The sequence below is a fragment of the Hoplias malabaricus genome, chromosome 18 (genome assembly GCF_029633855.1).
Source record: "Hoplias malabaricus isolate fHopMal1 chromosome 18, fHopMal1.hap1, whole genome shotgun sequence".
NCBI classification, from domain to species: Eukaryota; Metazoa; Chordata; class Actinopteri; order Characiformes; family Erythrinidae; genus Hoplias; species Hoplias malabaricus.
Window position 1 is genome coordinate 27,996,324 of NC_089817.1, and position 18,842 is coordinate 28,015,165.

General features: G+C 47.7%; 1 protein-coding gene across 4 annotated transcripts in view; it reads left to right on the top strand.

Moving 5' to 3' along the window:
* msi2a (musashi RNA-binding protein 2a) overlaps window positions 1–18,842 on the top strand; it is a 279,469-nt gene that overhangs the window by 232,767 nt on the left and 27,860 nt on the right. For 2 of the 4 annotated variants that reach the window (XM_066651194.1, XM_066651196.1), the window contains exon 11: window positions 16,415–16,480. The exons of 1 other annotated variant lie outside the window; for it this stretch is intronic. In XM_066651194.1, the coding sequence (XP_066507291.1) occupies window positions 16,415–16,480 (66 nt within the window). Of the gene's footprint in view, window positions 1–16,414; window positions 16,538–18,842 lie in introns of all 4 variants that reach the window. One more of the 4 variants, XM_066651193.1, reaches the window with a different exon arrangement.

The following is an 18,842-nucleotide window of genomic DNA, read 5'->3' on the forward strand; positions in this document are numbered from 1 at the left end:
ACAGATGCCCTCTCAGTAGGGAAGCTGTGTGATGGAGGGAAGCTGTGGAGGAAGAGAAGTGAGAGGAGGAAGTGAAGAAATGGTGTGTGTGTGTGTGTGTGTGTTTACTAAGGTTAGGTTTGGTTTTTAGGTTAATACCAATGCGTGGGACATGGTGTGTTCTCTCTGTGTCTGTGTGGGTTTCCTCCAGGTGACTGTCTGTGAGGAGTGTGGTGTGTTCTCCCTGTGTCTGCGTGGGTTTCCTCCGGGTGACTGTCTGTGAGGAGTGTGGAGTGTTCTCCCTGTGTCTGCGTGGGTTTCCTCCGGGTGACTGTCTGTGAGGAGTGTGGTGTGTTCTCCCTGTGTCTGTGTGGGTTTCCTCCGGGTGACTGTCTGTGAGGAGTGTGGTGTGTTCTCCCTGTGTCTGCGTGGGTTTCCTCCGGGTGACTGTCTGTGAGGAGTGTGGAGTGTTCTCCCTGTGTCTGCGTGGGTTTCCTCCGGGTGACTGTCTGTGAGGAGTGTGGTGTGTTCTCTCTGTGTCTGCGTGGGTTTCCTCCGGGTGACTGTCTGTGAGGAGTGTGGTGTGTTCTCTCTGTGTCTGTGTGGGTTTCCTCCAGGTGACTGTCTGTGAGGAGTGTGGTGTGTTCTCTCTGTGTCTGTGTGGGTTTCCTCCAGGTGACTGTCTGTGAGGAGTGTGGTGTGTTCTCTCTGTGTTCTCTCCTTTGTATTCAATAGCAGTAAAGATGTAATTGTGTCACATAAAGCAAGCTTAAACAGCATTTGTATCCTTACACACACACATTCCCTCGCTGGTCCCAAATCTTCCCATGTTTGTGTTTGTGCTTGTAAGCATATGTTCATATATATGCATGCGTGCGTGTGTGTGTGTGTGTGTGTGTGCGTTCGCTTGCTTGTGTGGCTGTTTAACCCTCAGACATTCCTTCAGTGTTTGGAGAAGGCCATCATTAAAATGCATAACAAATTAGGAGTGTTTACTCGGGTGCTAACGAGTGGGGGGCTGAGGTGGCCCCGCTAATTAACAGCAGCGCTTCGGGCTAACGAGGTGGGCGTCCCGCGAAAAAGGGAGGAGCCTATCTCGGCTTTCTCTCCGGCTTCTTTGATTTTTGGAGGAGTCCTCCGAGGACCCCACTGTAACTCGGCTGCTTTCAGACTCTGAGCTGATCCTTCCGCACTTGGGTTCTGATGCAGCAGAGCTTTTGCTTTATTACGATTATAATCCATTTGAATCCCGTTTGTATTATGTATATATAACGCTGCAGATACACGTGAGCCTAAGGTCAGTGTAGAGCAGAGGTCTCCTGTCCAGATCTGGTCTTATAACCGAACAAGTACTGAGCGTTATTTAATTGTACAGAATGTTTTTAGCTTAGCCAGAGTATATTATCTTGCTTTAACGGTACCGGTGTAGCATCTTTTAACTCAGAATGGATAGAGTCATACCTGTTTATTCTTCTCACGTGCAGTTCCAAACGTACGATACATGCCTCATATTCTGAGACCACGACAATTATTAAAAACAGCAATATGAACAGGCATATATGTGAGACATTCTGATGTTCTGGACCTTTGTCTTACTGGACCTTAGTGAATTTGAATTAAATATTAAACAGTGGAATTATGTTCTTTGGAGTTAAAGAGCTCCGTTAAAAACGTAGGGATGCGATGGAGTGACGTTTGTGATCCCGAGCTAATCACCTGACATAGCACCCGACTGCGCTAAGGTTCCCATGCCATCACATTCTCACAGAAATGTTTTAACGTCTAGCGTAAAGTCTTGGCAGAAGAGTAGCGGCTTCCCTTTATTTCAGAGGGATGGAGAAATGAGCTGGTGTTGACGTTTGTTCAGTGTCCTTAACTCTGTAGTTCATTGCTGATTTATTAAACAGCACCAGGGTAATAACAAGGGCCTGTATGGGACCACACTTAACCCCCCCCCCCTCTCCTGAAATATAAAGATAGCCAGAGAGGAAGAGGAAAAGAAAAAGGAGTGAAGCCATAACCTTGACAGCGTGACGAGTCTTCCATTAGCCACGGGTCGGACTCGCCATAACCCGGCTCGGTTTTTGGCGCCGGCAAGAGGAATTATTTATTTTAGAGGACGCCGTCCTGGCCGCTCGGCTGCCCCCAGACACGGAGAGGCCCGGCACGGTCTGGAGGGCCCGCAAAGTTTTTATGTTTTATGATTCGTGCGAATGTGGCTCCTGGGCGGGCGAGAGAGTAAGTCACCTCCATAAAGCACGGCCGGCCGGACGGTAATGAGCGGGTAATGCAGGCCGAGAGTCGTACATCACGGCTCCACAATAGCCTTATTACTCTCACAGCTCCGAGCGCCCTCCTGCGCCCATCCAGCTGTGTAAGTGTGCGCTAATGCGCCATAAATTACACCTCGGCTCTGTGTTTCCAGACCTGGGTTCAGGCGCTGGTTGGGGATGTGGAGACGGTGCCCTGTCGTACGCATTCGTGTACAGAAATACAGAAATGACACGCCATTACGGAGCTGGAGAATACACACGCTCGCACTAGACTAGACGCTCTGCCGTCTGGAACCCGCTCTAATGCAGGGAGGGGTCTGTGTTTGTTGAGGAATGTCTTTTCTACAGAGAAATGGTGCCCACTGTAAGGTTCTCAGAGGCAAGGATAAAAGACAAAGCAACAAAGGTCTGGATAATAGTGTCATTCATTCATCTTTAGTAACTGCTTCATCCTGATCAGGGTCGTGCATGAACACACCATAGACATCACACACTCACCCTGTCACTCACACCTGTGGATGATTTCACACACTCACCCTGTCACACACATCTATGGCCAATATCACACACTCACTCTTTCACTCACACACACACACCTGTGGACACACACTCACTCACTCACACACTCACTCTATCACTTATTCACCCACCTGTAGACGATTTCACTCAGTCACTCACACACTCACACACATCTATGGCCAGTATCACACACTCACTCTTTCACTCACACACACACATACACACCTGTGGAAAATTTCACACACTCACACACACACACCTGTGGACACACTCACTCACTCACACACTCACTCTATCACTTATTCACCCACCTGTAGACGATTTCACTACAGGTTTCACTACGATTTCAGTCACCCAGTCACTCACACACTCACACACATCTGTGGACAAACTCAAACACTCTCTTTCACTCACACGTTCACACTTATGGAGGATATCACACTCACCCTGTCACTCACAAGCACACACCTGTGGATGATTTCACACACTCACCCTGTCACACACAGACTCACACTTATGGACGATATCACACTCACCCTGTCACTCACAAGCACACACCTGTGGATGATTTCACACACTAACCCTGTCACTCACACACTCACACCTGTGGATGATTTCACACACTAACCCTGTCACTCACACACTCACACCTGTGGATGATTTCACATACTCACCCTTTCACTCACAAGCACACACCTGTGGATGATTTCACACACTAACCCTGTCACTCACACACTCAGACCTGTGGATGATTTCACACACTCACCCTGTCACACACCTGTGGATGGTTTCACGCATTCACCCAGTCACTCACATCTATGGACAGTTTCACACACTCACTCTTTCACTCACACACTCACATTTATGGACAATATTATGCTCACCCTGTCACTCACACACTCACACCTGTGGACAATTTCACACACTCACACACGCACACCTGTGGACAGTTTCACACACTCACTCTATCACTTATACACTCACCTGTGGACGATTTCACACACTCACCCAGTCACTCACTCACACACTTCTCTGGACAGTTTCACACACTCACTGTTATCACTCACACACACACACACCCCTGTGGACAGTTTAACCTACTCACCCAGCCACTCACACACTCACACCTGTTTACAATTTCACACATTCACCCAGTCATTCACACACATGCTGCTGATAGGATCCTGACATCAGAAGGCCTCTAGACGCTACATCATAGAAAGCTGTTACAGTAACAGGTAAGAGTACACTTTCCAGGGACGCTCTGGACGCACTGAGACCCGGACCTGGATGATGTGGTTACACACGAATGAATGAATGAATGAATGAATGAATGAATGAGTTATGAGTACATTGTTTGATTCCTGAGAGGTTGTTAAACTGAACTAAAGAATAAACACCATGTGTAGCTTGGGGTGAGGGGAAAAACATATCACCTCACCTCCACCCAAACACACACACACACACACACACACAGAGTTAAGGATCCTAGATGGGCATCTTAAGAAGCACACTTGGACATAAGCACGTCTTGGCGTCCGTATGTGCTCCTTCGGGTGGCATTTTGCGTGTTTTCCTGGCTTGTATTCCCTGCATTGTGTGTGTGTGTGTGTGTGTGTGGAGATGAGCTCCCTGCCTTCCACACTCCATGTAAGAGCCAGCTGTGCTCGGGGGGCGCTCGCTGATTTGGAGCTTTGATAGCGCTCCTCAGAGCCTTTCTGAAAACAACAAAAGCCACGAGTCGCGCTGAAACACCCCGACAATGGGCCACTTGTCAATCCGCAGATGAAAAGATAGCAGTGGCCATTTCTTCCCTCCTCTCACCATTCTTATTTGTCATGTTTTCTCTATTTATTATTTTTTTTTTTTACATTTATCTTCCCTCCCTCCTGTTCTTCTGAAAGAGGCTGGTAAAGTGAAGGCTGGAGAGGGCTATTATTCTGTTTCCCACGACCCTGCGGGCTGACGGAGGGAGGGTCTTTTGCGCTGGCGGTGGAAACCCCGGCTGTATTTACAGTTGATCCTCTTTTTATGAGCTCCGCTGCTGCGGCTTGGGAAGTTTAGCCTCTGCTCACCGACAGCCGGGCTTTACTGTTTCCACAGAATAGAGAGAGAGATCCCAAACGGTATCTGATTTTTTACTTTTGGATGTTGGTCTGCTTCGTCACTCCAGTTCCACCGCTCCACAACCCAGTGCTGGGTGGATTTACCCATCGTTCAGCATTGTCACGGCAGGACCACTGGTCTACTTGTGTAACCACAGGTCCAGCCCCTTCCAGGACTCCAAATAAACCTGGAAACTTGAGACTCTCCTGGAGGGGCATTTCATTGCCTCGCACCCTTTAGAACCAAACACACATCTTAAGACCATTAAATAATGTCACGATATTTCAGGGTATTTTAACGATATTCCGATATGAACAAACGGTGCAGCAGGTATGTGTCGCAGTCACACAGCTCCAGGGACCTGGAGGCTGTGGGTTTGATTCCCGCTCTAGGTGACTGTCTGTGAGGAGTGTGGTGTGTTCTCCCTGTGTCTGCGTGGGTTTCCTCCAGGTGACTGTCTGTGAGGAGTGTAGTGTGTTCTCCCTGTGTCTGCGTGGGTTTCCTCCGGGTGACTGTCTGTTAGGATTGTGGTGTGTTCTCCCTGTGTCTGCGTGGGTTTCCTCCAGGTGACTGTCTGTGAGGAGTGTAGTGTGTTCTCCCTGTGTCTGCGTGGGTTTCCTCCGGGTGACTGTTAGGAGTGTGCTGTGTTCTCCCTGTGTCTGCGTGGGTTTCCTCCGGGTGACTGTCTGTGAGGAGTGTAGTGTGTTCTCCCTGTGTCTGCGTGGATTTCCTCCGGGTGACTGTCTGTGAGGAGTGTGGTGTGTTCTCCCTGTGTCTGCATGGGTTTCCTCCGGGTGACTGTCTGTGAGGAGTGTGGTGTGTTCTCCCTGTGTCTGCGTGGGTTTCCTCCAGGTGACTGTCTGTGAGGAGTGTGGTGTGTTCTCCCTGTGTCTGCGTGGGTTTCCTCCGGGTGACTGTCTGTGAGGAGTGTGGTGTGTTCTCCCTGTGTCTGCGTGGGTTTCCTCCAGGTGACTGTCTGTGAGGAGTGTAGTGTGTTCTCCCTGTGTCTGCGTGGGTTTCCTCCGGGTGACTGTCTGTTAGGAGTGTGGTGTGTTCTCCCTGTGTCTGCGTGGGTTTCCTCCAGGTGACTGTCTGTGAGGAGTGTAGTGTGTTCTCCCTGTGTCTGCGTGGGTTTCCTCCGGGTGACTGTCTGTTAGGAGTGTAGTGTGTTCTCCCTGTGTCTGCGTGGGTTTCCTCCAGGTAACTGTCTGTGAGGAGTGTAGCGTGTTCTCCCTGTGTCTGCGTGGGTTTCCTCCAGGTGAATGTCTGTGAGGAGTGTGGTGTGTTCTCCCTGTGTCTGTGTGGGTTTCCTTCGGGTGACTGTCTGTGAGGAGTGTGGTGTGTTCTCCCTGTGTCTGCGTGGGTTTCCTCCAGGTAACTGTCTGTGAGGAGTGTAGCGTGTTCTCCCTGTGTCTGCGTGGGTTTCCTCCAGGTGAATGTCTGTGAGGAGTGTAGTGTGTTCTCCCTGTGTCTGCGTGGGTTTCCTCCAGGTAACTGTCTGTGAGGAGTGTAGCGTGTTCTCCCTGTGTCTGCGTGGGTTTCCTCCAGGTGAATGTCTGTGAGGAGTGTGGTGTGTTCTCCCTGTGTCTGTGTGGGTTTCCTCAAGGTGACTGTCTGTTAGGAATTTGGTGGGTTCTCCCTGTGTCCACGTGGGTTTCCTCTGGGTGACTGTCTGTAAGGAGTGTGGTGTGTTCTCCCTGTGTCTGTGTGGGTTTACTCCACGTCCTCCCACGGTCTAAAAACACACGTTGGTAGGTGGATTGGCGATTCAAAAGTGTCCGTAGGTGTTTGTGTGTGAATGAATGTGTATGTGGACCCTGAACTGGATAAGGGTTACAGATAATGGTTGGATGGTTGGATTTTACACAATACCGTGGTTTATTGTACATCGGTTATTTTGTAATCGAACCACCTCCATGTGGCTGAAGTCACTCCCCTTTTTTGGAGCAAATTCCTCCACCTCAGAGCCACTTTCCACCGTACTTCACCGTGTCTAAATCACTAATGTAAAGAACGTAGGCCGTATTAGGGGTAACTTCATCATGTCATTATGTAAACAAGTCAGAACATCACTATCATTACGGTATCGATTTTTTAAAATCATTTTTAAAATGATGGCGATATGGTACGAGTTCCGCTTGTGAACCATGCTTTGCTCTGCGCCATGGACCGATGCTCTACCACACCCACCTCTGGCGAGTCTGAAGTGGTCTTCAAGGGACTGTGCATTCTGGGTCTGCAGGGGTTAAGGCATGCAGTCGCTTAAGGGCAAGGCCACGTTGCTCCACGTCAGTGGAGTCTCTAGAGCTTTTGGTCTGTGATGCTCTCCCAGGGCCCCTGGCTACGGCTGTGGGACGGATGTGTCCTTGCTCCTGTCCCTGGAGTCCCTGTCTGTCCAAAGGAGGCCTTCGTACGACGATGACCTGAAGAGGGACGACAGGGTGGAAAATATTTGAAAACCAAATATTTGCTTTATCTTGGTGCTAATGAAAGGCCCGTGAAATTGATTTAATGCGGCGGAGCCTCTCTCTCTTGGGCGGCTTCTCACGGCGCTGAAGCAAAACAATGAGCCGGCGAGATCTATTAATTAACCCTCCTAATCCGGCACAGTTAATCTCTCGCAAGAACTTTTTTTTTTCCCTAGCTTTTGCGCTCAATGCAAAGTTAAGGAAAGGGGAAGGGGAAAGACAAAGCAGTAGGCTGCTCGACAACAGCGGGGCAGGGGGGTGTTTACAGAAAACACTCACTGTCCGGCGATTAAAGAGCTGCAGTAAAGAAGCATAGCTTTCCCAGTGTTATTCAGTAAGTTTAGTGAACTTGTTGGCGGTTGTTTATCTGTGATTGGAAACTACAGCATTCTCACAGGAATGAAATACAGGTAGAAACAAGACATTGAGAGAATGGAGACCTGGTATGGGGCACTCTGTGATGGCCCTATCATTGGGAGATAACTGGTGTAATCTGAATAAAATGTATTATTATTATTATTAATATTATTATTATTCATTCAGGGGCGGCACGGTGGCGCAGCAGGTAGTGTCGCAGTCACACAGCTCCAGGGGCCTGGAGGTTGTGGGTTCAATTCCAGCTCCGGGTGAATGTCTGTGAGGAGTGTGGTGTGTTCTCCCTGTGTCTGCGTGGGTTTCCTCCGGGTGCTCCGGTTTCCTCCCACAGTCCAAAAACACACGTTGGTAGGTGGATTGGCGACTCGAAAGTGTCCGTAGGTGTGAGTGAATGTGTGTGTGTCTGTGTTGCCCTGTGAAGGACTGGCGTCCCCTCCAGGGTGTATTCCCGCCTTGCGCCCGATGATTCCAGGTAGGCTCTGGACCCCCCGCGCCCCTAAATTGGATAAGCGGTTACAGATAATGGATGGATGGATGGATTATTCATTCATTCATTCATTCATTATCTGTAACCCTTATCCAGTTCAGGGTTGCGGTGGGTCCAGAGCCTACCTGGAATCATCGGGCGCAAGGCGGGAATACACCCTGGAGGGGACGCCAGTCCTTCAAAGGGCAACACAGACACACTCACACACCTACGTACACTTTTTGAGTCGCCAATCTACCTACCAACGTGTGTTTTTGGACTGTGGGAGGAAACCGGAGCACCCGGAGGAAACCCACGCAGACACAGGGAGAACACACCACACTCCTCACAGACATTCACCTGGAGGAAACCCACGCAGACACAGAGAGAACCCACCACACTCCTCACAGACATTCACCTGGAGGAAACCCATGCAGACACAGGGAGAACACACCACACTCCTCACAGACAGTCACCCGGAGGAAACCCACGCGGACACAGAGAGAGCACACCACACTCCTCACAGACAGTCACCCGGAGGAAACCCACGCGGACACAGAGAGAACACACCACACTCCTCACAGACAGTCACCCGGAGGAAACCCACGCAGACACAGGGAGAACACACCACACCCCTCACAGACAGTCACCCGGAGGAAACCCACGCGGACACAGAGAGAACACACCACACTCCTCACAGACAGTCACCCGGAGGAAACCCACACAGACACAGGGAGAACACACCACACTCCTCATGTTGTTGTTTTTGTTTTGGACTGAAACCAGCTGCATGCATCAGTTTCGACAGGTCCGTAGAATTTGTTTGTTCCTTGTTGCACTGTCCAGCTCTCCCTAGATTTGACAGCCATCGATCCAAGGAAAGTTTTAAACTCTTCAATAGACCGCGGTGTAATGTTACAAGCTGCCGTTGTGCGTCAGATAAAACTAAATGTGATCTCTGCTGTAGCTGGAGATTTTACAGATGGAGAGTTTGTGCCGACAGAAGACTGGCAGCTCTGAGGAGGAGGAGATGAATGCAGGAAAAGTAAAGAGAAAGAGAAGATGGATTTCAGGTAGACTGTGATTAGCATTAGCATTATCCTTGCAGCAGATCTGGGTGTTGTGGAGAGACTAACTACAGGGGACAAGGAGAAAGAAATGAAAACCTGCTATTTGGGTCAGGGTTCACAGCCAGCAGAGGGGCTGGTGATTGTAAGTGTTTCTGCCTCATCATCAGGGTGTTCTTTTCTCTTTTTTTTTCTTTGGAGTATCTGAAGAGCTGCAGTGCTTGAAAGGGTACGGATTCCTTGATTCACACCCGACCCGTCGGCTTCATGTCCACTTTTCCATGACCATTCCCTCAACCTCTCTTTACTCCTCAGAGTCTAACATGCTGTTTGTGCTGATCACTGAGAAGGAGTCCGAGCTGAACCACTCATTATCACTTCTGTGTAAAGGGGCGGGGCTTAACTGCTGTATGCTTAATGTGTGACTTTGTTGTGGTGTAGTGTCTCATACTGGTTACAGGTTATGTTTGCCATTTTAAACAAGGAACACTTTTATTGTATTCAGTTTTATAAAATGGTGGTTTTGTGTTCTCCCTGTGTCCGCGTGGGTTTCCTCAGGTTCCTTCGTTTTCCTCCCACGGTCCAAAAACATAGGTGAATTGGTGACGCAAAGATGCCTATAGGTGTGAGTGAATGTGTCGCACTGTGAAGGACTGGCGCCCCCTCCAGGGTGTGTTCCTGCCTTGCACCCAGTGATTCCGGGTAGGCACCGGGTTCACCGCGACCCTGAACTGGATAAGTGTTACAGATAATGAATGAATGAATGGAAAAAAGCTGGAAAAAGCTCTGGTGTTTGCATGCAGCCCTGGCTCAGAAAAGGCAAAGGAAACCAAGAGTCTCAGTCAGAAATGGCTCAGGCTTGGCCACTGCCAAGACCTCCAAATGTTGAAAAACATGAAAAGAGATGAGGACATTGCTCTATTTCTGCTTCATTCGTGGGTAATATTGACTTATTTTTAATTAAGGTGAAACTGACTTGGGAGGGAATGAAAGTAAACACAGACTGAAAGCGCTACAAATCTAAACAGCTCAAGTTAAAAATTAGTTTCTATGCTAATTCAAACAGTGAATAAAAACAGTCCGTTTATTACTCAGACACACCGTTCCACCTTAAAAGGTACGTCCTTGGCTTGCTCGCATTGTGCTTTGATTCAGATTACCTGTTCCAATACTGAATATGTAAAGCTGCTTTGTGAAATGTCAGTTGTGATAAGCACTATATAAATACATTTTAATTTGATTTGACGCAGAGCTTCTAAATGAACACAAACACGGAGAACAGCAGTTGCCTTTAAGGCGTCAGTCAGGTAGAGTAAGTGGGGTGTAAACATGATTTGATGTGATCCATATCAATCTGTATAAATAAATCCAGCTGTTCCGTAGCAGAGAGTCAAGGCATGGGGTATAAATCATACGTCCAGTCACACTGACTCACTGAGATTTACTGGACGAATCATTGGGCTGGACGACTGATGACCTGCACAGGCATGAATCTGGCCCGGCTTTTACCCAAGACATTGCACTTTGCGTGAGTCCCACACTGCTGTTCAAACAGAGGCTTCGGTAATTATTAGGGTCAGATATATCTCCATTTCTGAAAACAGCTGTTTTGAGATTAGGATTCCAGATGTTAGGAAGCAACCTGCCCTTAGAGTAGATTTGAATAGTTTGGGAATAAGTCGCTTTTATTCATCGCTCCAGACTCTGATATATTTGTAAATAAATTATGATTAATTTATTGCCTTTTTGCTGCTACTTAGATCTAGATAATATCCACATACTAATATACACATACACACCCATCAGCCATAACTTTATGACCACTTCATTGTTACTACACTCACTGTCCATTCTCTCAGCCCTGATGACCCCACAGGAGCACTGTATTTTATGCAGTTCTACAGTTACTTTGTTATCCCCCATTCACCTGGGTCTATAGTGGTCAGGATACTACTATGTCATTGGTCCATCTTGTAGATTTAAAGTCAGAGACAGTAGCTTATCTTTTGTTGCAGAGTTTGTGTTGGTCGTCCTCTAGCCCTTCAACAGTGGACACAGTCACCCGGAGGAAACCCACGCAGACACAGGGAGAACACACCACACTCCTCACAGACAGTCACCCGGAGCGGGACTCGAACCAACAACCTCCAGGTCCCTAGAGCTGAGAATGATCCACCACCCAAATAATAGACTTTGTTGTGGTCGGGTGAGGGTTCTGACCATTGGAGTACAGTGTGAAAGCCGGCAAACACAGTATGCAGAGCAACAGATAGACCACAGTCTGTAACCGTAGAACTACAAAGTGAACATATATGGTCAGTGGTGCTGAGAGGATGGAAAGTAAGAGCAGAAACAAGGTCATTTTTATGTTTTGCCTGATCAGTGCACAAACATCCAAATTGAGTCCACATCCAAATTGGTTCTTATGAAGGAGACTGGGGGTATTTGCCGGCCGTACGCGGGAGCAGTGCACAGGGGTGATGGTGGGGGCTGTCTGAGCTGTGTCTGATTACACGCCATTGCTCTGTCTGTCTCTGAGCGCCATCTCTGCTGTCAGACCCACACAGTCTGATGAGCTGCTGTCAGACACCGATATATGCCTTCATTAGCAGCCAGGCCTGTAATTATATTTATTATAACGCAATGGAGTCTGAGCCACGGCTCTGATGCATGTCTTTAATCGGGCTGTTCTAATGATCGTGTCTGATTACATTGTTTGAACAACGTGACCTTGATTTTCTTGTTAAACATAAAGATCCTTCACTAAGCTCCTGTAGCACAGAGATGTTTAAACTAGGGGGGTATTAAAGATTTCACACTCTGACATTTTCTTATTTTTAATAATCTAATTTAGTGGCGTTGCCTCTTTATTATAAATATACGATAAATCATAATTAGTGTCAGGCGAGGAGTTTAGCATCATGGATTTTCGGCTGCTCTAGGAACCCCTGGATGAGGCAGGAATGCCCCCTCCCCTCTCACACTCCCATAGCAGTGGTTTGTGTTCGTTTCATATGAGCAACAAGCTCATCACATTTTGCTGTTTATGTTTATTTTGTTATAATTTGAAGCCCGTCAATAATACAAACTTCCAAAGTTCAGTCTTAGATGTTGGTTGCTTTTTCCGATTCGGATGACTCCAGAAATCCCAAACACGCTCAGCGATGGTGAGTTCTACACTTCGGGGCGGTCAGTCCATTGTTCTGAGAACAACAGTAGTTTGTACGTCTTTTTCTCGGTGTATTTCTTGTCAGATACACGTCCTTTCAGACCCTGTGGCTTCGAATTGTCTTCTCACAGTGGGTCACAGTGTAAAGGCGAAGAGTTTTGTTCGGTTAAAAGTTGGGAAAATTTTTGGAACCACTGATCTAACAGATGTTTCTAACCCTAGATATCAATATTTGCTGGGGGTAGCTATAGATACATCATAAAACTCGACTGTGAGCTCACCAGAATAGCCGCCGCCCACTCTCACCCCCTCCGGCCCTGATCATAAGACTCTGGTGAGACATATCATTCTCCTCGATTAGCGGACCACATGGCTTTTGACGGGCCTCATTCCTGCGCACTGAGTGGAATGGCATAATAGGCACTCAGTAACAAGCAATTAATCCCCAGTCCCCATTTTTCAGCCTTGCCGACGAGAGCAGAGGGACGGGGGTGTGCAGCTGGGGGCGGCTCGGCCAGGCTTACTCAACGAGTGGTCATAAGTCTTTTCCCCTCCCCATCCCTGAGACTGAGTCATGTCTACCATCGAGAACCGCTCGCTGTCGTTACAGCTGCAACCAAAGACTACTTCTATAATCAGTAAACGTATGGTCTTCACTCGCTCGCCTTAAAACTGGTGCTGCACTGAAATGAAAACAATAGAAAACCAAAGTTCAGGACCCTGGTCAAAAACCCTCTGGAACATAAAATATATTCTAGCAACTGAGCTTTTAAATGCAACTCTCCATTCCACCTTAACTGTAGCAGCAGTCACATCTGGTGTATTTCTGCTCTACCTTAAATAGTGCATCAGTTAGATTCTGGAGCTTAAAGGTTGTGTTCTCCACCTCTATTGTCTATTCCACCTTAAATAGTGCATCAGTTAGATTTTGGAGCTTAAAGGTTGTGTTCCACCTCTATTGTCTATTCCACCTTAAATAGTGCATCAGTTAGATTCTGGAGCTTAAGATATCAGTTCAAATGTTGTGTTCCATCTTAAATTTTGTAGCAGTTCCAGGCTCAAACGTTATTCCACCTTAAATGGGGCAGCAGTAAAATTGTAAAAACAATATTGTAACTGCTGCGTTATTTAAGGTGGAACAAGAGTATTAAAATATCACAGAGGACTGATTCGTCTTACTGTAAGGTGTGAAGTCGGAAAACAGGGATTTCTGTGGTGAGAGTACCAATTCCTACCCTCCTCCAAAAGTTACACAGTGTAGTTTCTGCAGTGCTGAGCACAGAGTAGCAATGACAGTGGCCCCCATTACAGGTCAGTGAAGCATCACAGTGATCATCACTGAAGGTAAAAATGTTACATAGTGTTCCTTTAATGGTTAATTATTACTACCCAGTGATAATATATTTAAGTGCCATTGGTTCATTTACATGCCACTTGCTTGTATTTTGTTGCTTTAATAGCATCATCATGTGACCTCGTATCTCACCTATTGATTAAAACTGCAAGTACATCCTCCTAATTAATTCAGTGCTTTTTTTAAAGGCCCACACGAGGCCTATGGGATGTAGACATTAGCAGGAAGTGAAGGGTTTTAAAGCCCTCAGTGTCACTGCTGGACTGTAACATCTGCAACATCTGGCTAGAGGACGACCAACATAAACAGTGTAGAAAAGATGAGCTACTCTCTCAGACTTTACATTTACAAGGTGGAGCAACGAGGTGTGTGTTTAACAGAGTGGACAGTTAGTGGACAGTGTTTTAAAGCTCCAGCAGATACTGCTGTGTCTGATCCACTTGTCAATGTCTTTGCAACCACCACCCAAATCATACCTGCCCTGTGGGGGTCCCATGGAGGTCCTGAGCATAAGTATGCAGAACAGCGATCCTTCTTGAAGCAGGCACCCTAAGGACCCATGGTAATTTATGTTCAGGATAAATGTAATTTTAGACAGAATAAAATTTAACTGATTAATATTTAGTTACTCGACTAATCTATTATGCCTTCTTTAGTTCTACCTTTGCCACTTCCATCACATTTCAGTGTGGGACTGGTTCTTCTTTAAGAAATGTCAGTGAAGCAAAGGCATATCGCCCCCAACACTTCATATGAAGTATTGCGATCTGTTGAAGTGTCCGCATGCATTAATGAACTATATCAGTAGTGTCTGACTTCCTGTGTAATCCCCACGAATGACTGGACAAAGTCAAGGCTGGTCAAACGCACAACGAGTAGTGCTGTATAAAAGTGTGTAGGAAATTATAGCCCACGGAATCTCTTCCGAAGCTTTTTGCCCAAACAGCCGTCCGATTTGCCTTAAGCTGTACTTTAGCGCTGTTTCACCGGTGGGTCTGGACACAGCTGGACAAATGTCCCCGCTGTGGCCTCCCAGCGAATGTTTGGTAGCTGCCTTTGGCCGACCAGCCAACCTCTTTGCACTCCCAGTCGAACAGTCCTGTGATTTGTGCTGGAGGGGAATGTTCCGGGGCTTGCTGTGAGTGCTGTCATAGAAAGCGACACTTTTTTCAGAAAAGAGCCATCAGTCCCCTCGGCGGACCCCATGCTCTTGTGTTGAATGGAATTATGGTGCTGAAAAGGAGCCGTGTGGTGCGGTGTGAGAGAGAGAGAGTGGGAATAAACGGCAGTCTTAGCGCTGCCTCTAACTCAATAAAGAGGCATGGACAAACTTACACAGATCGAAGCCTCAGCTACCGTCGCTGCCTCTCCTAATTATTTCATTTGGGTAAATGATTGCGCTCGCTCCTCCTGTCAGTTTATCGGCCCAACCTCGCAGCAGTGGTGTTTGTGCGTACGTATGCTGTAGTGTGTGTGTGAAAAGCAGAGAGAAATCTGGAGATGTGGGCTTTGTGTAATTGTGAGCCTTGTTTGCCTGTGTGCATTAGGTCACTACAGCTTTAATGTTGTGGAGAATAATTGTCATGATCTGTTTCTGTTTCATTGCGCTTGGTGTCTGCGTGATTTGAGTTTTTTTTTTTGGTCTTTGTAGCCACCCTCTTTTCTTCACATTCTGTCCTTGTGTTTAAAATCTGAGACTTTGGCTGTGTTTGAAATGTCTCCCTACTCACTATTCCCTACATCACTCACTATATAGTGCACAGTGATATGGACCTGAATTCAGGAGGGTAGTGAATGGTTTGAGACGCTAGCCCATGTTGGTTGTCACCAAAACAACGCAATGTATTATGGGTATCTGCTGTCCACTAGGGTACATTGTTTGCACACTACTTATTGCATTGCATTGTGGGATTGTTTGCACTGAAAAGTGTTCCCTATGTTTCCAGACCGTTCCACTTGTAATCCATTTGTTTTAGTTTCTCAACTTAGAGTTTAGGGGCGGCACGGTGGCGCAGCAGGATTGGCGACTCAAAAGTGTCCATAGGTGTGTGTGTGTGTATCTGTGTTGCCCTGTGAAGGACTGGCGCCCCCTTCAGGGTGTATTCCCGCCTTGCGCCCAGTGATTCCAGGTAGGCTCTGGACCCACCGCGACCCTGAACTGGATAAGGGTTACAGATAATGAATGAATGAATGAATTTAGAGTTTAGTTCCGCGAGGATTTCTGTTTTGTTTTTTTTCCCGTGGTATATTTATTGCTGCTGCCTTTGTTTGTTCTTTTCTTTGTCCATATCCTTTGTGTTATAAACCTTGTTTCCTGCCTCCACGCCTGCTCATATTCATGGCAATAACAAAATAAGTTGTGGGTGCGAATGATCTAACTAACAATAAAGAAGTGGTGTGCAAACTTTAAATAAATATTTTTATACATTTTTCGACATATCTAAGTGGCTGATAATGCCGCCCCCTCCTGGAGAGTTTTCAGCTTGCTAAATATGAGTGAGTGAGTGAATGAGGTACTTCTGAGGTACTAAAACAATTTTCCTGTTAACTGCTCCAATGAAAAACAACAGAGCGGTAATGCTGTAGATCCCGAGGAGCTTCGCGGAGGAATTACGGTTCTCTTGTGTTTGTGTGGCAGGTTTCCCAGCGACGGCGTATGGACCCGTGGCAGCGGCGGCAGCGGTGGCGGCAGCGCGAGGCTCAGGTAGGGGGGCCCGTGGAAGAGGCGGCTACGTGGCATACCCACAGAACTCAGGGCCAGGTAAACGCTCTGACCGCGTGTGTTCTGTGTGGCTACCGCTGTGTCCATCCTCTTCAGCACACACTTACCTTCATTTTCCGAGACACACGCACACCCCTCCAACCAGAGAGTGGCAGCTTTATGGGTTCTCCCCAGTAAAGCACTACTGCCTCGTTGTGCTTTAACCCTCAGCAAATAACACTCAAATGACTCTTAGAATGTTTAGCACGAGAGAAACGAGCATATTTAAGGTTCACCAGCGAAGAAGCCCACACACACACGGAGGCATTGATCAGCGCGCAAACACATACACTCGCTATTACTGTGACTGAGCTGAAGGAATGGAATTTTCTTCTCCTCATCCCTCCTCATTGATTGGCTCCTCGGCTTGATGAACAAATCTGCCTTAGTCCTTCTCAATAGCAGTAAATAAATCAATCGCGCCTCACAAAAGTCCGGCTGCCTGTCGTCTGCGTCTTTAATCGGCAGGAGAATGCCCAGAGGGGCCCGGGGCCATTCATTCCAGCTTTTAAACACCAACTTGGAACAGGACGGCTCTGAACGATCAAGGCCAAGGCTGGACTCTCTGCTGGTTTTGATCTGCTCGGACCCTCGGGGTGGGTCTGAGAGCTGTGCCCGGTTCCGTGGGCTTCCTCTTGAGTGAATGTAGATGAGACCAACCCGAAACGCTTGGACTATGGATCAGCTGAAGCTTTCCGAAGATCCGAACTGCTGGGGACGTATCGGTGTGCGACCCGAGAGCTGTAGGCTACAGTCCAGTGCGGGAGGTGTCAAGAGTTTAGGAAGCAGAACCCTTTGTTTTGAGTGCAGAATGCATCTCAGATGAAAAAATAAGTATCACACAGTTTGAACTGTCAGCGCGGTGACAGCTGAGAGAATAATCCACTCGGGATGTGCGTGTTAATGCCCTTGTGTTTGTGTTTGTGACATTCGCTACTTATGCTAGCGTGTGAAATGTGTGTGTGTGTGATATAATCAGTGTGTGTAGCAGCAGAACGGCAAGGGCAAGTGAAAGGCTGTGTGTGTATGTGTGTGTGCAGCTACACTGCAACCCCACTCCTCAACCATCCTGGTGGCTAATGTCGGCAGACAGATCAGTGCAAGGCGGGCCTGGGTGTCCCGGATAGTAACGGGTGATGACTGTGGAGGGTGGGGACTCTCTCCTCCCGCTCTCCTCTCTCTCCTCGCTCTCCTCCCTGTCATCAGAGCAGTCCCTGTCCTCCTTACTCAGCCATCCCTGCCTGTCTCCTGTAAATCTGGTTGCGGTACTTGCAGAAGCACCTGTTCCTTTCCATTATCTTTAACGGAATGATTCCCTTTCCTCGGGTGTAGTTGTTTTCTCTTGGTCAGTGGAAGAGAAAGAGAGCAGACACAGGGAGAGGCTACCTGTATCATCTCCGCTTGTCCTTCCGTCTGTCCCTCTGACGGCTCCCGTGATTGTCCTCCCCTACGTCCTTCTGTTTGTCCTCCTGTTCTTTCTGTTTGACGGTTTGTCCCTTTGCCTGCCTCTCCAACTGTTCCTCTCCCAGTCCCTGTCTATCCGTGTATGTCCTTTACCCTGTCCTCTTGTTTACCCATCTGCTCGTCCCACACTCTTTCTACCTTCTTTGCCTTCTCCCTCTCGTTTAACCTGCCCCTGTACCTCTCGTCTTGCCCCTATCCTCTGACCCATTGCCTTTCCCTCTGCTTAGCCCTATACTTTGAACCTACTATGTGAGGTATGGAATGGAAGTCCGGATCTGCTGAGACTGGACCAGTAGTCCAGGACCCATGGGTGTTTTCTGGACCTGGGTTCGGTACATGTGGTCAACTGTTGGCTCCTATCTTTTTGAAATCGGGGGTCAGGGGTTTGCTTCCAGTGAACTCCAGTGGTGTGGTCCGCTGCAGGTGTGTGAGAAGTTCGCTGCTGGTGCCACGTGTGGGGTCACGTGATTCGAATTGGCACTGAGCTATAAGATTAGCTTCTTTTCCGGACTTTCTCTAACTCCAGAACACTGAACAGCAGGCGTTACCAAGGCGCTTTTCGGTTTTCTTTGATTTTCCTGTGGATTAATCGAGTGACAAAAACGTTCAGGGCTTCAGCACCTCTCAACAATAACATTCCAGTTGTTTACTTAATGTAATGTTAGATATTAAGTCCATCACCATCACCACTAATTTTCTAACTTATTTTTTGTGGCAGGACTGGCCTGATGCACCATTTAAGGTGGAATGGGACACATGCGAAATAAAAGCTGACTGTAGCCTTGAGTTGAGTTGTGAGTGTGTGTTGATAGATTTAAAGGCTAAGCACCACTTAATGGAC